A 21,316-nucleotide genomic window follows, 5' to 3' on the forward strand; every position below is an offset into this window, starting at 1 on the left:
AGGAGACCTCGAGGAAATGAATGCAAATTTGTAATTATACTTCACCAGCTCCAGATTCAGACTGTTTTGTTTCCATGTTCCAGAAGAACTCTGAGAGGACGTGTTGGTCTGATGGTTATCACAGACTTTTTCATTTCCTGCTGCACACTTCTTCAAATATTTGTGTGTGTGTGTGTGTGTGTGTCTGTCAGTGATTTGTCTGTTTTCCCTCTCTGAATGGATAGCCTAACTGGACAGTCATCTGCTTGCACTTAAGATACAATGAGCTAGAATTAACCTCAGTAGGAAGTTAAACTGAGTGTCCAAAAGTCTTTAAAATGATTGTCTGACTCAATATAGAGACTTTTCCTTTTTGTTTACCAGCTTTGGTGGCTTTGTCAGACACTTTTTCAATCTGTCATATGAAAACTGTCGCATACGTTTTTTGTATCTTCAACCCTATGTTCCAAAAACATTAGGATGTGATGTAGTTTGAGTTCAGCTCAACACCCAGGCTCTCCTACTGCTGAGCCGTGCTGTTGCAATACTTACAGGAAGTGGTTTGGAATTGTCTTGGTAGATTACGCAAAGTAGGGCTGCAAGGTGGCGCAATGGTTAGCGCTGCAGCCTCACAGCAAGAAGGTCACTGGTTTGATTCCCCGTGCAGTCCAAAAACATGCTCATCATGTTAATTGAACTCTCTAAATTGTCCGTAGGTGTGAGTGTGTGAATGAATGGTTGTCTGTCTCTGTGTCAGCCCTGTGATTGGCTAGCGACCAGTCCAGGGTGTACCCTACCTCTCGCCCAACGGCAGCTGGGATAGGCTCCAGCCACCTGCGACCCTGAACAAGATAAGCAGTTCAGAAAATGAATGAATTAAATATGCAAGGAAAAACCGCAAAAACCTTCAGCCTTCCCACAACCGACCTATGGTGTGAGCACTAATACATCTCTGTACCACCATAGATGCTAGCTTTTGGACTGTATGTCGATTAGATTAAGATTAAGATATACCTAATTAAGCCCCTTGGAATAAATTCTGTTCTTGTTGTACAGTTTTGGCTAGTTTTATCATCCATTTCTGAATACAGAACTGAACCAAGTTTACAGATAGTTAGTTATTGGAAGGGAGTTTGATTTCATGCGGTGACTTCCACTTCAGAGCAATGCCTCTTTTTAACCCTTTATCACCAAAGTATCTTTTTTTTTAATTTGTCCTTGAAAGAGTCAGAGAAAGAGACCTGGAAAGCTTTTTTTCTTTTCTTTCGGGAATCTTTTTTTTTTCTAGCCCAGCTATTTGAAGAGTTACGGTAATGAGAATGGCTTGCATCAGTTATTGCCTGCGACTGGAAAGATGTTGCAACTGGATTCGTATGCAGTACTCTAGCACCCCAAATCTTTTGGCTAAAGCTAAAACTAGTCTAGGAGCTGCTAGCCCAAATGGTTGAGGAGTTACATGAATTTAAGACGCACTCTGTTGGATTTTAAAGCAGTATTGCATGGCCATCGAAAGGCCCACAGATGATGATCATCCATTTATTTGCCCTTAACCTTTTGATTCAATAGTTTCTTCTAGTCCTCGAAATGTTGAAATAACTATGAGAACTTTAGATGATGAAATCCCCAAATTCTCTGCTATTTTTTACATAGAGAACATCACTTTGAAGTCGCTGAACTGTTTTCCCATCCAGTCACGTCTTAGAGACTTTGCTGGAATACTCTTCTATTACTCAGCCATGTTTCTAATCTGTTGCAAATCATCTCAATGAAATGATGAAATAAACATAATGTTTCAGTTTCAACATTTGACTTGTAGTCTTTGCACTCTTTCCAGTTTAAATGATTTCGAAACCATCAAATTTTGTTTTAACTGTTTGAATGTGTCCCAACTTCTTGAAATCGGGGGTTGAAAGAAATTGAAGCTTTGAGATTTGGATGAGCAAGAGCAGCAGTGAATTTGTTAAACTGACTTACATCCATTAAATGTTATACCATAGGGAGGAGTGCTGAACCCCTGTGGAGCCGCTCCTCTGCAGAGATGATTTTGCATTCCAGTCATGCCTCCCTGAAAATAGCGAGTAAAGGAAGGTCTAACCCTGCATGCTCCTGTGGAGAGAGCCAGCAATGAAAATGCATGTAATCATTGAAAGCAGGGGGCAGGTGCCCTGGGCTTTACCTTGGATCAGTGCTCAGAGATGGGGAATGGGAATCTGGACACCGGGCAGGCAGCCAAAAGCATCGGTGCAAGTGCGACTACTGCTGCCACATTTGAAAACAATGTTTCGTATAGTTCTGCTGGAAGCACACAGCTGACACCTGTTATCTGTCCATGACAAAACCGCTGACCTGCGTAAGTGGTTATTTAGTTTCAAATAAAAAGAGGAAAGCATTTATAATCATTTCAGCTAAAAATGCCACATTTTCCCCCCTCCTAGTTCAGGGCAGTTTTTCTGGTGTACTCAGCAGTAGTCTGACCATCCCTGAGTCCACTACAGAAGACACAGAGGACACAAGTTGTGGGGAAAGAGTGAGGTTTCCTCCTCCCAAAGGGCATAAGCAATTTTCAGCTCTAGTGAGCCAGCTCCTGGAATACGTAAGTCTGAACACAGGACAATACTCGAGCTCATTTATTCACACCCTCCCATGGTAGCAACTGACTGGTCTCACATGTTTTTCTCATACACAAAACAAAAAGGTCAAATTATTCGAATGCGTCACTGACTGATACACATTAGGCTCAGTGCAGGGATGGTAAATACACCTCTCAAGTTTTCCTCCAAGTATGCTAATCCTCTAAGTGATGAGATAAGCATATAAATCTGAATATTACACTCTCTAATGATAAAGATGTGTCACTCAAGTTCTGATTGGGTTCAGATGCCTGCAGTAGTTCTGAGACTCGCAGGTAAGCTCTGTGATTGATAGCTAGGTTAGGAGTGGCACCACTGCTCTCCCCAGGCGATGGCAACTTCACTCCCGCTCAGCAGGCTGGGATGCCAGCTCTCTATCAGTCAACTCTGCAGCAAAGATGTCTGCCTTCAGTTCTGTGCAACTTCCCCACTATGACTTTCTGTGTCTTAGGGAGATGAGATGAAGATGTTTGTGCAGTTATCCTACAGGCAAAAGTGTTAACCTGCAGATTGATGAGTGGAATAAAAGACACTGACTTTCCTTGGGAGAAGTGTCTGTTTGCAATGATGAGTCACTGTAATATGTGACTTAAACCTTTACACCAAGCCCCTCTGAGACCTTTCCACAACGAGCCCATGAGGATTTGCGCATCTTTAGTTGAGTCCAGCAGGAGCACGGCTTCCTGAGACTTCAGGTTGAGAACATGGCTTATGGCAGCAGGAGGTGGACAAAGAGCAGCTATGGGACTTGACTGCCTGACCATCTTCACTGATCCACTTAACTTCGCTAATCCACTTGTCTCCAGCGAGCCACAAGTGTGTCCCATTTGTATTGTTGGTGTTTTTTGAATATAAATCAGTGGTCTTAAACATTTTATGGGGATTAGTCCAGCTTAGCTCCATGGCTAATGCAATGATTAGGGATTTCTGGCACCGCAGATAAGTGAATGTTCACCAGTTACTCAGCAACTGCGCTCAACTGTTAAAGACTTTAAGCCTAAATGGCAAAGTCTTGGACAAGGCAGCTCTTAAGCCATGGCTGTGTGTCACCCATTACACTTCATTAACCTTGGTTGCTGACTGTGATACATCGGTATCACTTTGTCCTGTTTCGTCAGATGGCGGGTGACCAATCCTTTGACACTTCAAATCAAACCCTGTTGAGAAGATTGTCCAAATGTTGTGTAAACGACTAGAATTATATATATTTATTTTAAGCATTTCTGAATTTTGTTTCCTCTTTTGCATTAATCAGCTTCAATTTCAGTTTTTTATGCCTTGACAACAGAGTTAGTGAGTGATTGAGAGACAATACAGTGACTTCCACTACAGAGTCATTCATGTTTTCAATGCAATGCTACATTAGGGCCCAAAAAATTTGGCCACCCAGTATAGGTTTTCAGATATGTCCCATTTGTGTAAAGATGTCTCCAGACTCTGAGTGCCTGTCAGAAAAATTATATCCTGTAAATCAGGGCTGTCCAATTTGGGGCTTGCGGGCCAAAGTTGGCCCATCAGGGATTTTTTTCGGCCCATTGCCCATGTAGGAATTTTTATTTTATATATATATATATATATTTTTTTTTCTTTGAATTATTTTTATTATTTTCCCACTGCCAGCAGCCTGAAATTCTCACTCATTATTAATTTGTTGTTGCACTTCCTCTTCTGACCACAATTAGCACTGTGTTGCATTGGGAATAGGGTGGCGCTAGTCCCCGTCAGCTCGAATCTGGAAGTCCATGACCAGAGAGTGAGAAGATGCAGGGTCACGGCTGGGATGGAGCATATGAGACGGTGGCTGTTTTCCAAACTGCCTATGACACTAGCAGTGCCTACAATTTCGGCTGAATTCCAGTATAGAGTACGCATATGCAAAAACTTGCAAAATCTGCAGTATGTCAAAAATCCCCAATGGCTGATGCAGGAAAATTTCTCAGTATGCAACAGACCAGTCTTCCTGGCATACTGATTCCCACAATGCATGGCGCTAACAGTGTTTGTCAATGCATTGTGGCAGGTTTTTGGTGAATTACCGCTATCTATTGGAATGAGTCGGCATTATAACTACAATACAACAACACTAACGTTAGATGGTCTGTGAGATAGGAGTGAAGTCATGCGGAGCTATGATGTAACTTTTGGTGTAAGGTTAGAAATCAAGTATGATGATTTTGTGTGATATGATTAACGAGGTCTAAAAGGCCGAGATCTGCCTGTAGATTGTTTGGCACATTTATAATAAAGGGAAAAAAGAAAAAAAGAAACATCTGTAGCTCCGCTTCTGAAACCAGAAACCAGAGTAGTATACTACAAATAGACCCAACAGAACAGTCATACTACATACTACAAGCAAAAGCAGTAGGTAGTATGTATTACATACTACATACTACATTCACATAAAGTATGTAGTAGGCGCTTTGGAAAACAGCCTGTGGCACTCTGACAAGAGAAAGTTTAAAAATAGTTGGGAGAGTACTTTTTTACACAGCGGTATGCCTAATATGTAGGCAGAAAGTTGCTGTTTTAAAAGAGTATAATCTTTGGAAATTAATGTAAATACAGAAGTCATTTATAGGGAAAAAAATTTAAAGGTGTCAAATTTTGTTACAATTCCTTATCTTAAAAGGATGGAAAATAGCTATTTTGGTTTCAAAGGAGCATGTTGTGTCTACAACATAAATGTTTAGTTTTGACCCACGACCCTCCACCCAGATTTGGTTTTTGGCCCTCCATTGAAAAGAATTTAGGCATCCTTGCTGTAAATGTTTAAATTTACAAAATAAAATTTTGTAAACTAACTTGCTTTTTTAGGAGTTGTGATACTATTTCTTTCACTTTATCTGAAAACAAGTGTATCTTGAAGTAGCTTTGCTTCTTACGTGTCCTGAAGTCCAGTGTCCACTAAGAAGTGCTGCAACTACCAGGAGAGTATTTTCTCTGTGTTTCTAAAAACCTCAAAGGTATGGACTTAAAAACTGTGACAGGAAAAAAAGGTCAGCCATGACATACCCGCAGTTGTTTGGTACAAGAAGAAACTAGTATTTGATGGAGATGATGAATTGTGACACTGGACGTGTCCACTACCTGCTGTGCTCCCTCAAAGTGGGTTTGCATCTTGCTGTGTTCTTGGCATTCACAACAAAATCTTGGCTTCACAACAACACTGAAAGCTTCTCTGGAGAGACAAAAAGAAAACATGAGAAGGATGGTGAAGCTCTTTCCTTGATGCCTGGTGATATTTATGTCAAACGAATAAGCGCTTAGCCACCAAGTGTGCTATAAAATCTGACCTGTGCTCCAACAGTTGTGGCAGACAGAAAGCAGACAAACCACATTACTCATACTATCAAAGGTCTGTGAAATGTTGAAGTGAGTTGAGAATAAATCAAAGCAAGGTCTGCGGCACTGGCAAGTGTTTAAGGTTAAAAGAACTGGTGGGTCACTTAGGGATCAAAAGAATTTCATATCGCCATATGAAGTGAATTCCTAAGAGGGTGCTGGAAACGGACCTTTGAAGATAAAATGTCGGTGTCGATTTTGTCAATAATTCCTTTTAAAGTTTTTATTGAACTCCTGGTGAAACGAACTGTGTGTGTGCGACAGGAGGGGTGGGTTGGTGGTGATGTTTAATTAGTCTCCTGCCTCTCGTTTTAAAGAGTCTACGTGCTAACCATGCTTAAAGCCTATTTCATCAGGAGTGGGACTCTTTATCTGGATTTCTCCATTACTTTCAAAATAGGTTGGCTCAAATTCAGCCCGTCGAACTAAGCAGTAAACAAGCCACTGCAAGCATTTTTGGATAGACATTTGGGGTTAAAAATGTTCTCAGTAAAAAGTTCATTGATGTATTTTCACAACCTGAGTGTTTTAAAGTTTGACTTGAGGCAACACTGGGTGTCTTCTTACAAAATAATGTCATCCTTTCAAATATATCAACAGACATCCTCTGCAAAGACCTCGCTTACAGCCTTGCTCAATTTAAGTTTTGCATACACTTATTTATATATACACTATGGTTTTTATCGTACATTTTTTGAGATAATATAAAGAGTTTACCAAAGTTATAAAAGACTACTTCATCCTTGCTTCTTCACTTTTTTCCATTTTGATCAAAAGCTGGGTTGAGTCAGCATTTCCGATATGGTGCCCTCCTTCTCCGAGCTTCATAAACCCACTCAAGAAACCAACGGGTTACATCACAAAAACTAAATCCATGGTTAAACTTTGGTTTGAATATGGCCCAAAAACTTCATCCTCACTCATTTTCTGGCCGGAAATTGTGCCCGGATGCTGTCACCATCCCTGTCATATCCTCCTTTGACTTCCAGCCTAATTTCCACATACGTCATTCTTCATCAGCCAGTCATGAGCATTTGGTTCACTCAGTCCCTTTTCATTTGTTTTTTCATAATGAAGCAGGTGTCTAATGGGGGGGATGTTATTTACTCTGTGATTATGAAAAATATCAGTGCCAGATATCTGGACTTGTAATTACCAATCTAATTGGCGTACAGCCCAAAATTGTCACTGTTATCTGATGAATTGCTTTTGGACCGGCTTACAAGCTGATGTAACAGAGAAAAGGTCACATTGCCCACATGGATGGTGTAGAGATGCCTGTATTTATATTTTTTAATGTACCTCGGGATCATAATTGATATCATCTCACACCAAATGAGGAGACTGCAGTGGCTCTTTTGTGGGATATTGAATATTTTGTTCTGCACATGGAGGGAACTAATGCACGCTGAAGTACTGCTGATGGCCTAATTTAGTATTTCTATTTAGATCATTATGTTTTCTAAGCGTATTGAAAGGGAAAGGGTGGGAGTTCTTTCTGAGTTAAGAGAGAAGTGACATATTCCTGAATAAGTAAAACTACATAACTATTCTTTACGGGTGACTCCATTGTACACATGTAAAAGCTGAATCTTTGCACCTCATTACAAATCTTCTTTTCTCTCTCTGTCTTTTCTCTTTTGTAGGTTCCATCTGAGTAGGAGGTGGCAACAAAAGACCAAATGCCATGGATGTATTCAATTTCACCTACTGGAATGCCTCTGAAGGCAATGACACAGAAGTTGGGGACGGGAGCGAAAGCGCCTACAAGACTGTGGAGGTGGTGTTCATCGTTCTGGTGGCCGGTTCCCTCAGCTTGGTCACAGTCATTGGAAATATCCTGGTTATGCTTTCCATCAAAGTTAATAGGAACTTACAGACTGTCAACAACTATTTTCTATTCAGCCTTGCATGTGCTGATCTAATTATCGGACTGTGCTCGATGAACTTGTACACAGTCTACATAGTAATAGGGTACTGGCCCCTGGGGCCGGTGGTGTGCGACCTGTGGTTGGCCCTGGACTATGTTGTCAGTAATGCGTCTGTCATGAATCTTCTCATCATCAGCTTTGACAGATATTTCTGTGTCACCAAGCCCCTCAGCTACCCTGTCAAAAGGACCACCAAGATGGCAGGGATGATGATTGCTGCTGCCTGGGTTCTCTCTTTCATCCTCTGGGCACCAGCCATCCTCTTTTGGCAGTTCATCGTCGGTGGGCGGACAGTGCCTGAGAAAGAGTGCTACATCCAGTTCTTCTCCAACGCCGCAGTCACTTTTGGCACTGCCATCGCGGCCTTTTACCTGCCTGTCATCATCATGATTCAGCTCTACTGGCAGATCTCCAGAGCAAGCAAGAGCCGCGTGAAGAAGGATAATCGCAAGCCCTCTGGAGCCAATCCAGAGCCGCTGTCGCCTGACCAGAGGAGGAACAACACACCAAAACCCAACAACAACAATGTACCAGGGGAAGACACAGGGCGTTCCCCGAGCCAGCATGCTGAGGATGGAGCTAATCACAATGACGGAAAGCTGCAAAATGGCAAAGGACCTTCCTCCACCACTGCTGATGGAGAAACTGAGGCTGAAGACGCCACAAGGGAGACCCTAGCTCCTGGGGAAGAGAAGGAGAGCTCCAATGATTCAACATCTGGCAGTGTGGCTGCGTCCAATCAGAAGGACGACGAGGTGGCTCCCTCTACTGCAAACAACAATGCAGAGACGAGCCAACCACCCACACGCCAGCGAGCGAAGGCAGGGGGCTCCAAGCTGACCTGCATCAAGATCAAGACAAAGTCCCCGAAGGGTGACTGCTACACACCGTCCAACGCCACCGTTGAGATCGTCCCAGCCACAGAGCGGCAGAACCATGTGGCGCGGAAGATTGTGAAAATGACGAAGCAACCGCCAAATAAGAAGAAGAAAGCACCGCCATCACGGGAGAAAAAAGTGACCCGAACCATCATGGCTATCCTGGTCGCTTTCGTAGCCACCTGGACTCCTTACAATGTGATGGTGCTTATTAACACCTTCTGCTCCAGCTGCATCCCCAACACAGTGTGGACTATTGGCTACTGGCTGTGCTACATCAACAGCACCATCAACCCGGCCTGCTACGCCCTGTGCAATGTCACCTTCAAAAAGACTTTCAAACATCTCCTCCTCTGCCAGTACAAAAATATTAGGTCAGCCAGATAAATATGGGCCATCTAGGAGAGAGTTGAAGTGTGAGTTGTCTGTGTGTTTGTGTGTATTTCTGGGTGTGTTTGTAAGAGATTTGTGTGCATGTGGCGTCTGCAAGAGTGCATTTGGAATTCCTCATTTGATTTTTTCTCTTCAGTTTCTCTCTCTATAACCAGTTGTAGCACTTTACACAAATTCAACTGATGCCAGACGTGTTGAGCAGATGAAGAAAGTGCTGAAACATTCACTTTCAGAATTGTACGCTCGGAAACTTGCGAGTTACAGTGAGCTGATAAAAAATGAAAAAGATAGTAGAGGAAGATCGGCGCTGTACAAAAACACGAAAACTTCAAAATGGGAAAATAGGGCTGACTGAATTCATAAACCTCAGAAGTTTGAAGTTCAGTGAAGATACCTGTAGATAACTGTACATATCAGTGTAAAATCAATATTTACGTGGGTGCACATGTGGGTGTGTGCTGGTCCAGAGTATCCGTGTACACCCATCTGTGCCCCACTGCCTGCCTTCCTTCCTTCCTTCTATCCGTCTGTGATCTTCATCATGGCACTTCCAACCAGCAACATGTAGAATAAAGTGGGGCAGCTTGTGTAGATTGCCTCTGATATGGTCACATCGGGGCTGGAAGCTTTTCCATCTACCAATGAGCCTCAGTGGGAATGAGTTGCCATTAATGCATAATAGATCAACTGTATAAATATATTAACACTGCATTTGTCAGCATTGCGCGGTGGAGGGCAAAACTGGTGGTGGGGAATGATTTGGATCTTAAAATCTCAACACCATGCAGCACAAGTGAAGGTAATTTTTCTTGGCTCGGTAGTGGAAAATCAGCCTCCACCCAAACAGTGGAGATGAATGCAGTGCTCACTACATTAGAATAAATTAGAGAGCAGCATGTCTTTCAAGAAGCAATATACTGGTAGATAACTTATCACTGACACCGCTTTCATGAATATAACTTTACAGTCGACACAGTAAGATTTTTATTCCACGTATTCACCGTTAGGCTCGACCCATTTGGTGCCATGAAAAGGATTACTGTTTTAAACAGAGGCACACTCAGTGCAAGATTTTAACGATCATTAAGTATGAATCTGCACCGGAGTGTGAGTCCGCACTTTATTATAAAACAACATCAACACAACAGTCTGACATCTTGGGATGTGTGCTTTTTGGATGTCTTGTCAGCCATGATCCAATGAACCAGTCCTTGCACCTCTGAAGCCAATATGTTCTCAACCTGTCAAATGTGGGAGCTTGGTCTGTTGTCGTACCCATGAGAGTATGACCATCTGGGAGCTAAGCTAGCACGAGTTGGACAAAAATCAGGTTTGCAAGCAATAAATGTAAACACATTTAAGTGACTATAATTTCAAATTAATTTTTTTAATGGGAACATTTTTTTGGGTTAGGGTCAGGCACCACAATTATATAGTTAGGTACAGGAAAAGTGTAAATGCCAAACTGTTGTGCAAATTCTGTTAATAATCAAGTAAAACATACTGACAATCATTAGCAGTTAAATACTTTAAAAATGTGAAAGTACATATCATTGAAGGAACACTTTTTGTGGTTAAGGTTAGGCACCAAAACAACATAGTTAAACAACAGGAGCATGTTCATGGCTCAGGTACAGACATGCCAGTAACTTGAAGTACATTCCATAGACTGTAAAAAACATGGATGACGCCTCCGAGACGTCACCCGCCTATTCCTGAAACAGTAAAATGAAGCCAATCCTCGGACGTAGCCTCGTTCGCTCTGACACCGGCTGTGAGTTTTTCTTTGGGCAGCTACAGGGTGTCCGGCAGTCACGTGACCTGAGCTGTGCCTCTGATTGGAAAATCAAACAATCCTAATAACTTGTAAACCGCGGCGATATCAGCATTATAGACCCAAGCCGTTTTTTTTAACCGGGGTGTAAATATGCTTTTTAATGCTGTAAAAGTCAATTTTAATGGCTGGATGTGTACGTGACTTCTGTTTTTTCTGCAGCCAGCCTCGAGCAGATTCTCGACAAACAGCGATTTTTAGCACTTCCGTATAGGCTTCATCTTTACCAACCAGATGTTGCCCCTTAATTCATTCATACATGGAGAAAACGGAAGTACAGTGTGTGCCTTCCCAGGGACCTTAAATAAACCGAAATTTAACCATTGTTGTTCATTGATATTCGTCAAACTAAGTGCAAACATTGGGACCACAACAAAGATCAATTTGTCAGTTATCCTAGTTGTGTTATTTTAAATGTTGTGGTGTTCAAGCTGTAGTACAGCTTTCTGCCACTAGCTGGAGCTGTAAATCTGGTTAACACCTGGATAGCAGCTCTGTGTATAACAAGATTTTTCAGTATTTTGGTCCTAAAATTGTTACGCTTTGATTTTTTTTTGCAGCCCAAAGATTGACAGGGCTAACTTTGCTAATAGTAGCCACTCAGCTTACTAATTTGAAATGGCGACTTTTCTGTTTTTCTCAACTTTTTTTAATTGCACATATGTTTGATGTCCAACTATGATGCTAACACCAGAAATTCAAAGAGTAAGGCTTCCTAGAACAATGAGTGAGCGACTGACCAAGCTACCGATTTGATTTTTTTGAGGTGAGAACACACTTTCCATCATGCATTATCTTGTTTTTTTATGCGTACAAACTAACAGGGTTATCCGAGGGCCAATTTTTTTAACATATGTGCAAAAACTCCATGTGGTCATTATGAACATGGGGAAAGAGATGCACCCACATTAGGAACAGTCCCTTGCATAACTGTGAAAAAAAACAGTTTGTTTTGATTTTCTTAAATGAAACCTCACGACTACAACCTGTCTTTATCATCACGGAGAATAACAGAACAGCTGTAGGAACATGAAAGTGACAACAAACAAGTCATGACTAAACAGACAACAACAAAAAAAAAGTGTTATGAGATTGTTCAGTCACATTCTTTGATTCGCCAGCTTGTTTCATCCCATCACGTCAGCTTTTCCAGCTGCTGACAGGATGCTTGATGTATATTTTATGGTTTTTATGTTTGCTGCCGAGTTTCTCACCAGTGCTGGGAAGCTTCCTACTCGAAGTGAAACAGGTGGCTGGAGCTCAGAGCTGAGGCTTGTTACAGCATGTGGGAAGGTAGTGTGTGGTGCTTTCTGTTTTCTTTTAGTAGTTTATGGTGTGTGTGGATGAGTGGGAGACGTCATTTGATCCTGCTGATTAGTGGATTGATGTCTCAGCGTGTACTGTACTCTACTGTACTGATTATGATTGTGAAGATATGTGTGTGTGAGTGTGTGAGTGGTGTGTGTTCCCCTGTGTGAGGCTTGTGGGGGTAGTTTAAATGCTGTTGTGTGTCAGCTCCAAGAGTGGAGTTTACTTCTGATCACAGGATAAAACCTTGTGATTGAAATAAGGGCTATTTCTTCGTCTTACGGTTTTATTTTCAGCATCAACAAGCCGTTTGAATTTCCGTAAATCATCACGTAATGACGTTATAATAATAGATAGGTGTGCTTCTTTAATTATAAAGGAAATGAGAACATTTCAATTCACTGTAAGACATGTTCTGTGTGTTCATGCATGCCATCCATCATTTCAGCCTATTAGTCAATTCTCAGTTACATTAATGTATGCTCACCAGTCACAGCCATGAATATTCATGAGTGTTTGCCATCAGGAGGTTGCCGCAGCGGCTGGTAGGGGGGCCGTGCGAAGAATTACGCCTGCATTGAAAAGCTCCTCGAGGCCCGTCTCCTTCTTTAAAGAGAGATCTGGGACAGATCCTATAATGAAAACTCACCATGAGGCTGATCAGTAACGGGACGATGTGGAACACCTACATTTGAGATTAAAGATTGCCCATTACACGCTCAGCTTGTGCTAGTGTGCTCCACGCCCATGCCCCACTTAGTGCTCCACTCAGCCCTGATCCTGTTATAGTCTCTACCTCAGATATACGAGGTCATGAATGTAATGTAAATATCACATGTGAATTCATTAGCATGAGCTATTATTAATTCTCTTTTTCCTCTTTCTTCAGAGCTTATTCTAGCCTTCCTTTCTGCTGCATTAAACACTAAAGCTGCTATACATGTGCAGAGCCGGTGTAGTGTAGAGCGAACGGCCTTGCATAATTTTTCGTTAAGCTACAGAAGCACACTGACATTTACTTTCATTTGCTGGGGAACCTAAAGCTAAATGGTAAATGCTACATTAAAATAAAATAAACCCCTGAAGCCATGGACGTAGCTGAGCATCAGTGGTGGACATGTGCGGATACCGCTGTCAAATTTAAGTCCCAACACAAACTACATTAAAAATTCACTTTGAAGTCTCTAACTATGTCAAAAAAAAATAATTTTAGGAGCTCACAGCCGTTTCAAAAAGCGCAAAACACCCATCAGTTTTGTCCAACGCTGAGAATACACCAAATGCGACACTGGTCTTACTCCACTCTATTGCATCTTGACCGTGTGCTCTCGTATACACTGCCCGGCCGCAAAAAAAGTCGCCACCAAAGAAACGGTCACACACTCTAACTCTAACATTCTCACTGTAGCGTTGCTTCGACAAGCTTCTGCAATGTCACAAGATTTATTTCCATCCAGTGTTGCATTAATTTTTCACCAAGATCTTGCCTTCTCCAGCACATCCCAAAGATTCTCAATGGGGTTAAGGTCTGGACTCTGTGGTGGCCAATCCATGTGTAAAAATGATGTCTCATGCTTCCTGAACCACTCTTTCACAGTTTGAACCCCGATGAATCCTGGCGTTGTCATCTTGGAATATGGCCGTGCCATCAGGGAAGAAAAACTCCACTGATGGAATAACCTGGTCATTCAGTATATTCAGGTAATCAGCTGACCTCATTCTTTGAGCACAGACTGTTGCTGAACCGAGACCTGACCAACTGCAACAACACCAGATCAGAGCACTGCCCCCACAGGCTTGGACAGTAAGCACTAGGCATATGGGTGATCACTTCATCTGCCTCTCTTCTTACCCTGATGACCCATCATTCTGAAAAAGGGTCAATCTGGACTCGTCAGACCACGACCTTCTTCCATTGCTCTGGAGCCCAATCTTTATGCTCTCCGGAAAAGCCCTTTTCAAGTTATCCCCACTGATTGCTGACTGACAGTGTTCAGACTCTATCATCAATGCAAGATCTTGGTGAAACTAAATGCAACACTGGGTGGAAATAAACCTTGTGAAATTGCAGAAGCTTATCGAAACAACACCACAGCGAATGTCGAAATCAAAGCTGAAGGCGGTCCAATGAAATATTAGTATGTGTAACCTTTTTTTTGGCCTGGCAGTGCAAATTGCAGAACTGCCAGACAGCTGGGGCCAGGAGACCAAAGTGTTCCCACACTTCCCACTATAACGATCATCCTTTTTTCATTCATATTGGGCTGTTAAACCTCAAACATGTTGACTCCTGTAGCCAAGCTCAATACAGTTTGGGTTTAACAGTGTGTCTTATTTTGAAAGTCACTTGGTGTTTTTTGGTGGTTTCCGTGCACTACTTCCTGTCCTGCTCAATCTACCTGTTAAAAATTGATGCATCACAGCCAGAGGTGTCAAAAATATTCACATTCATGACTTAAGTAGAAGATAAAATACCAGGGTTTAAAAAGACTTTTGTAGAAGTTGAAGTATCAACTCAAGCTTGTGAAGTAAAAGTGTAAAAGTACTGGTTTTAGAACTACTTAAAGTATAAAAGTAAAAGTAACTTAAATGGGGAAAAACCACTGCTTAAGTGGTGTGATTTGGGTCATGTGCAGGTGTGATGGGTCGCGTACAAACCAATACGGTGTGGGAATGGTATTATGTTTGTACATCTCATCCATCCACAATCAAATTGACTGTCCTGATGCAATTTCAGCAATTTTAGAAGAGGTTTATAGGGTTTTTTTTTTGGTGTGTGTGTCTTTTTGAACAATGACAAGCTGGAATGAAACAGGAGTAGCAAGGCTTTTTTTAAAACATGCGGAGTAGAAAGTACAGATATTTGCCTGAAAGTGTAATGCCGCGGCCACACCAAACGCGAACACGCAAATTTATTCGCGCGAATCGCCTGTCACGCGCCGCGTGAACACCCGAGTCTCGCCGCTGGACTATTTTGACAAGCTGAGGGGCGAACTCGGGTCAGCGCTGTACTGCGCATGCGGAGTAAAGAGCCCATTCATTTAAAGACCGAAAGCCCAAAAGAGCAGCTAAAAAACAATGAGCTGAGGTTTCAAAAGCATGACAGGAGAGTGTGTGAAAGCTTTGGAGATCACAATCAATGCCTGCTGCCTCTCCCTGGTAATCCACCTCCACCAGCCCTGCCAGGCTGTTCCCTACGATCTCATCCTCGATCCCCGAACCTCCGACCCCCTGAACCCCCGACCCATGTTCCTGGAGGTCTCCCTGGGGATAATGAAGGGGTCGAGGAAAGAGAGGAGCACAGAGAACTCCCATCTTTTCCCTGGCTCTGCCCCTGCCCCGCTCTTTCCTCCTCTCTCAAAACTCAGCCGAGGAAAACAAGGTCGGACTCAGTGATAGCCCGTGCAGGCAGATCCAGCTGGGAACGAATGTTTTCAGAACGTACCTTCAAAACCTGTCTCCTCAGCAACTTTCACCAAAGCCTGATCCTTTTTTTCCGGTGTCTGTAGAGTACACACGTCGTATCGTATAACTCTGGATAATGACACACCACACAGATTATTTTCTCCTCCATCCTCCGGTGGAGTTGGAGCCAGAGCAGGCGGCGGTTGCCCCCCAACGTCGTCAAATCAATAACATCGTGGGGGAATGTCATCGCTGATTGGCGGCCACGGCAAGCCTTCACGCGAATTTGCGTCAAAAGTTCAATATTTTGAACTCGAACAAATTCGCATCAACCGCCCAAACGTGTGAACGCTCCAAACACGCCGCCCGAGGCGAATTGGCGGCTAAACACGTCTTTGCATTGACTTTGTATGTAATCGCGCCGCAAATTCGGTGTGGCCGCACCATTAGGAGTAGAAGTAAAAAGTTGGCTAAAAAACAGTAACTCAAGTAAGGTATAGAAACCCAAAATTTTTAAGTAAGGTAACAAAGTATTTTTACTTAGTTACTGACACCTCTGGTCACAGCATCCAGCAGAAATGGGAGTCTTGCATCTGAAAATTTAGATGTACATTTTAGATATTATGGTAAAATGGTGAAATCTGTTTAAGGAGCACTTTAAAGTGAGAAGCAGATGATTCTGAACACCAACAAAAAATGTAAAATGAAGCTTTCTATAAGCTTCTATTGTTTTCTATTACAATTATTTTGTCATGTAATTAAAAAAGTTGCCTGCAAGTAACGGCCCAATCGGTGATGTCTAAGTATAGAAAAGTGAATTAGTCTCTGCTTCAAGATGACTGACAATTACTTTTTTAGGACACAAATTGTCATTTCGTGGTCACAAATGAGCAGTTTGTGGCCATGTGTGTTCTTCCCTCTGTGAACAGGATAATTTTAAGGCCAGGATATTGCTCCACAGAATCACTTGAAATTCTGATTTTAATCTGTTTTAATGGATTCTTGAAGGTCCCACAGCTTCGCCATTAGCATATTAATCTTTTCATCTTGAGCTATATTGAAAACTGATTAGGGCAATTCTTCAAAAATTGTACCATTTTTTAAGCCACGGGCAAGAAATGTATTGGTTCCAGCTCCTCAAATCTGATTTGTTCTTTTTTTTTGTTTGGAATAATTAAAAGTGTCAAAGTGAGTAAAACAGGACATTATTTCCAGCTGAAATATGGAAGTTGGAAAAAACTGTCGCCATGCCTTTAACGGTTTAATTTGAGTGAAGTTATGAGGTAGTGTGCTGTCCACCGCTGCACGGACGACTCGTGTTTATCACGTCCCAGCAAGAACAGAAGCATCCCTTCCAGTTCCACGTCCAACCATCAGTCACGGTGATAAGTCGAGCCGTGTCCGTCCAGCATCTGTCACACATCTCAGCAGTGGGTAAAGAGCCTTCCAGAATATCTGATTAATCTTTGCTAAGCTGTCGTTTGATTGATACCAGCAGGAGAGTTAAGTGGCTCACAGCTCAAGCGGAGGTCCGGGGGTCCCGGTTTGATCAGCTGCCGGTGTGTTTGATGGAAGGTGACGGCACTTTATCCCCTCCTGTAAGCAAGAGACAAAAGTGCTTATCTTCACTTTCAAATCCAGGAGCAAAGTTCCTGTGAATGCCCCCCTCCTCCTCCTCCTCCTCCTTCTGCTCCTGTTGTCGAACGCATGAAAACAAACAGCGTTCTTGTATCTGGATGATATGTGAACACACGGGCTTATGATAGAGACAGAAAGCGTCGCAGGGTGACGGGGAAAGAGAGCGGCTGTCATGCATGTGCGGGAGAAAAGAGGCTGATAGCTCCTGAGGTGTGCGCTCTGTACACAGATAAGCTTGCCTCTGTCGCCATGGTTACAGCCGGGATTGAACGAGAAGGAAAGGTGGGGAGGAGGGGGTGTCAGTGACAAAATCCAAAGCTTGTGGAGCTCACCGCGTGTCGACCATGTTTGGAAAAGTCACAGCTGTTCTCGGTAGGTCAGCCAAAGGTTTCCCTGCAGGAATTTGAGAGTCTCAGAAAAAACCTGCATCCTTCCTTTATCTGCTTTTTCTGTCGTGCCTATTAACCTGAAACTGCCATCCATTCTTACAAACCTTTTCCATGTGATAAGGACCTATATTTCCCCTCACAACACTCACATAAACATCGTCTCCTTCATAGTCAACACTTCATAATGTGCCGTCAGAGCTAGCTGGGCTCCTCTTTCATACGGCTAATGTCAAAGGGCTAAAACTCCTTTTAAGGGGTACATGTGACACGATGTGTTGATCAGAGACAACTCAGATATTTCAGAGTTTCTTCTCTGGCTTCACTCAGGTTGTTGGGAAAGAGCTCAACAGTCGACAGGAAGCACAGCAGCTTGTGCGCGCTGTGAGAAGTTCTGTGGGAAAGGAAGAAAGTTATATCGCCAGATTGTACCGAGCAATTTCGAAGCGCCTTACCGAGAGTGTTGAAAACAAATTGCTCTTCTTTTCTGTTGTTTTTGATTTAAAGTTGTATTGTTTGTGTGTCTGGGATATAACTTGAAGAAGCTGCTACAGAGTGGTGTGCGACTTATAGCCTTCTCAATTTTTCATTAAAGCCTCTGGAAACCAAAAGCAGAGCTAGCTGCATAGCTTAGGTAACAGTTAGCATCTAAGGAGCTAGCAACTTAGACTCAATTTAAAAACAATTTAATTTAAGATGCTGTAAATATCCCCATATTTGGTTATGTTAGCACTCAAAGCTTGGAGAACAAATTTAGCTTATTTAGCTTATTTAGCTTATTCTAATGTTATGTGTTATATTTATTATGTAGAGCCTTCCCAGTTTTTATAAGAGCTAATAATTTGTATCTGAGAAGTTAGCAACTTGAAAACAAACTCTAAAAATGTATAATTTTCATTAAAATTCTGTAAACATTCTCATTTTTGGTTTAGGAGTGCAACATGTGGGAAAAGTCTCAGCGTAGCTTTCTGAAAAGTTGCACCTGGTAGCTGCTGAGGTTTCCCACAACTAGCATTAGCATACCCCTGAGGTAATGGTAACTTTGAGCTTCTACTCAAAAACTGAAGTTGTTTTTTCTGTGTGCAGGACTTTTAACTTCACTTTCAACCACATTAGCACTCATAGCTTCAACTACAAAGTGCAGCTTGTTAGCTAACACCAGCTGCTACACTTAAGCTAACTTCTAACAATGATAAAGAGGGCAAATGGAGGTATAACTTACCTGTAAATGGAGATGAATATCTCTTTTTAACTGGGCTTCTCTTCCTTGTTATCCTGACTAAAATCTTTGTTTGCTAGGCTAATGTTTGTGGTAACAGTTCAGCTTTAAACCTAACACAAATGCCACGCCCATATAGTCTGGAAAAATTCAACCTAACTGCAAAATTAGCCAACCTTGAGCAAGTTTTTCACCAGTAATAGATCATAAAGACTGTTTAAAGCTGCTCAGATTATTGTAGAACAGGGGTCGCCAACCAGTCAGAAACCAAGAGCCACAAAAATGACCGTGGTACTACAAAGAGCCATGTCACACACGTGGTCTTACAAACACACTTTCTTTCATACATAAACAAAATGACATGAAATTAAAATCATACCATTTCCAATTTTAAAGCGAGATTTATTGTGTCTGTTAGTGTGTTTAAATTTTTGCTAGAGAAAAGAAACTGAAACTTAAGTATCAATCTGTACATCCAAACATTGATCAATGCTGATCCCAATCTGGTATCAGTATATCAATATTTTAGATTGATCGGCACACCACTACTCTTAACTTTATATATATTTTTATGAATGGATCGAAGAGTCGCACACTGAAAAGAAAAGAGCCACATGCAGCTCGTGAACCACAGGTTGGCCACCCCTCATGTAGATGCCTAATGAATCTCTTATCATTCTTACTTATTTTATCAGTTAACATTTCCAGAGGCTTTAAAAACAGCTTTTCAGCTCTGAGCTCCTGCTAGCTTGTTGTTTAATTGCTTTTTGGTTGTTTTTTGCTACCATGACAGTTTGGACTGAACAATCTCATAATCACATCAGTTTGTTTTTTTTAAAAACATACTGTACAGCAAACAGTCACAGCAGTGACATATTTCAGTGTAATCCTTCGGCACAGCTGTCTTCTTTGGTCAATTTCTCCTCCCAATTTGTGTGTGTGTTCATGAGGAATGCTTTCCTGTTCATGCGTCTGGTATTAAACCAAGATCAGTGCTCTTGTTCCCCTGTGCGTGTGTGTGTGTATATAAGTGTGTGTGCAGTGTTTATTTCTTCATAAATGGCACCCTCTCAGCATGAAGACATCAGATTGGACAAAATATCTCAGCACACATCAGGGAAGATGCACACATTGTGATTGCCTTTTCCTCCATCATCACTCCTTCTTCTTTAAACAATAGCGACAGGCTTCCAAAGACTCACTTCGGCATTGCTTGGTGTGGGACTGGAATACATATAAATACATAATATTGTACATTTTCTATCACATTTTATAAAATATGTCTCTTTTATCATTGTACAAATGTAGTATTACGAATCAGAGTATGACCTGTGTACAGCCAGAGTTTCTTTTATTGATTTGGGATGAAAAATGTTGTATAAAATCTATAAATATTTAAGGAGAATATGATAGAAGGTGTAAGTATGTGCATTTCCTGCGGGCTTGATTTCCCCCGAGAAATGGATTCCTCCTCTGCAAAAAAACGAGTGACTGGATCAAAAGTTGAAACTTTCCGAGTGAGGAATTCCAGAGCAGCCAGGAAATGTCGGACGGATGGAAACCCACGGGAGGGACAAAGAGCTCAGACGAGTTTCAATGCCACCCAAAGGCCCAGGGGCATGGGGGGAGCTTCATTTTGACTTCACCTGTAAAGTTATGAAGCTTCACACTCACCTTGGAAAGTAGCTGGTCTTGTGAGATCCTCCTGGACACACTTTATACCTTTTTTTTTTCTTTCTTTCTTTTTAATTTTGACTTTTCCGTGAAGCAATCAAAGCTTTGAGGTTGTGTGACCTGATTTGAACTCTTGGGGTCATAATGAAAATGTGGATTTAAAAAAAAAAAAAGCTAAAAAAAAATTGAAAAAAAAAGAGAAATCAGTAGCCTGCTGCAAGTGTTAAATGTACATACAAGTGTTCATTTCTCATTTGCTTCTGTACGTAGATGTTCATCGTGTGTTCACTCACTGTGGCTTGTGGCTTCTCTTGCAATAGGATAAATTTAACGGTCTATTGTTTGCATTGTACATACCTATATGATGATACATTATATCTAATTGTGATGTGGTACATTTGAAATGTACTTACACGTCTTTTAATAGCTATTTGAATGTTTCCCCTCCCTTGAAGACTCCCTCATTTACTCCCCTCCCTTCTCCCCCGATATGATACTTCCTGTACAGTAACAATGGTATTGATTTTTCCTTTTATTTTTTGATGCATTATTGATTGATTATTTGGTCTTGGACAATGATTCTGAGTGTTAATATCTCCGGCCACCGTAAGATGAACTGCATTGAGTGGTTACATTGTGCCATATGCTCTCAGAATGACATTCAAATAAAAAATACACTAAAAAAAATGTTGGGAATAT

At 41.8% G+C, this 21,316-nt stretch overlaps 1 protein-coding gene across 3 annotated transcripts in view; it reads left to right on the forward strand.

Moving 5' to 3' along the window:
- chrm2a (cholinergic receptor, muscarinic 2a) overlaps positions 1–21,311 on the forward strand; it is a 109,214-nt gene extending 87,903 nt beyond the window's left edge. For all 3 annotated transcript variants that reach the window (XM_074698708.1, XM_074698707.1, XM_074698709.1), the window contains one exon: positions 7,598–21,311. In XM_074698708.1, coding sequence (XP_074554809.1) covers positions 7,639–9,147 — 1,509 coding nt within the window. In that variant the 5' untranslated portion in view covers positions 7,598–7,638 and the 3' untranslated portion in view covers positions 9,148–21,311. The remainder of the gene's footprint in view (positions 1–7,597) is intronic.
- Positions 21,312–21,316: the final 5 nt, after the last annotated feature.

This window comes from Halichoeres trimaculatus, unplaced genomic scaffold, assembly GCF_033239565.1.
Source record: "Halichoeres trimaculatus isolate MK-OKI-2021-1 unplaced genomic scaffold, fHalTri1.1 fHalTri1_scaffold_21, whole genome shotgun sequence".
NCBI classification, from domain to species: Eukaryota; Metazoa; Chordata; class Actinopteri; order Labriformes; family Labridae; genus Halichoeres; species Halichoeres trimaculatus.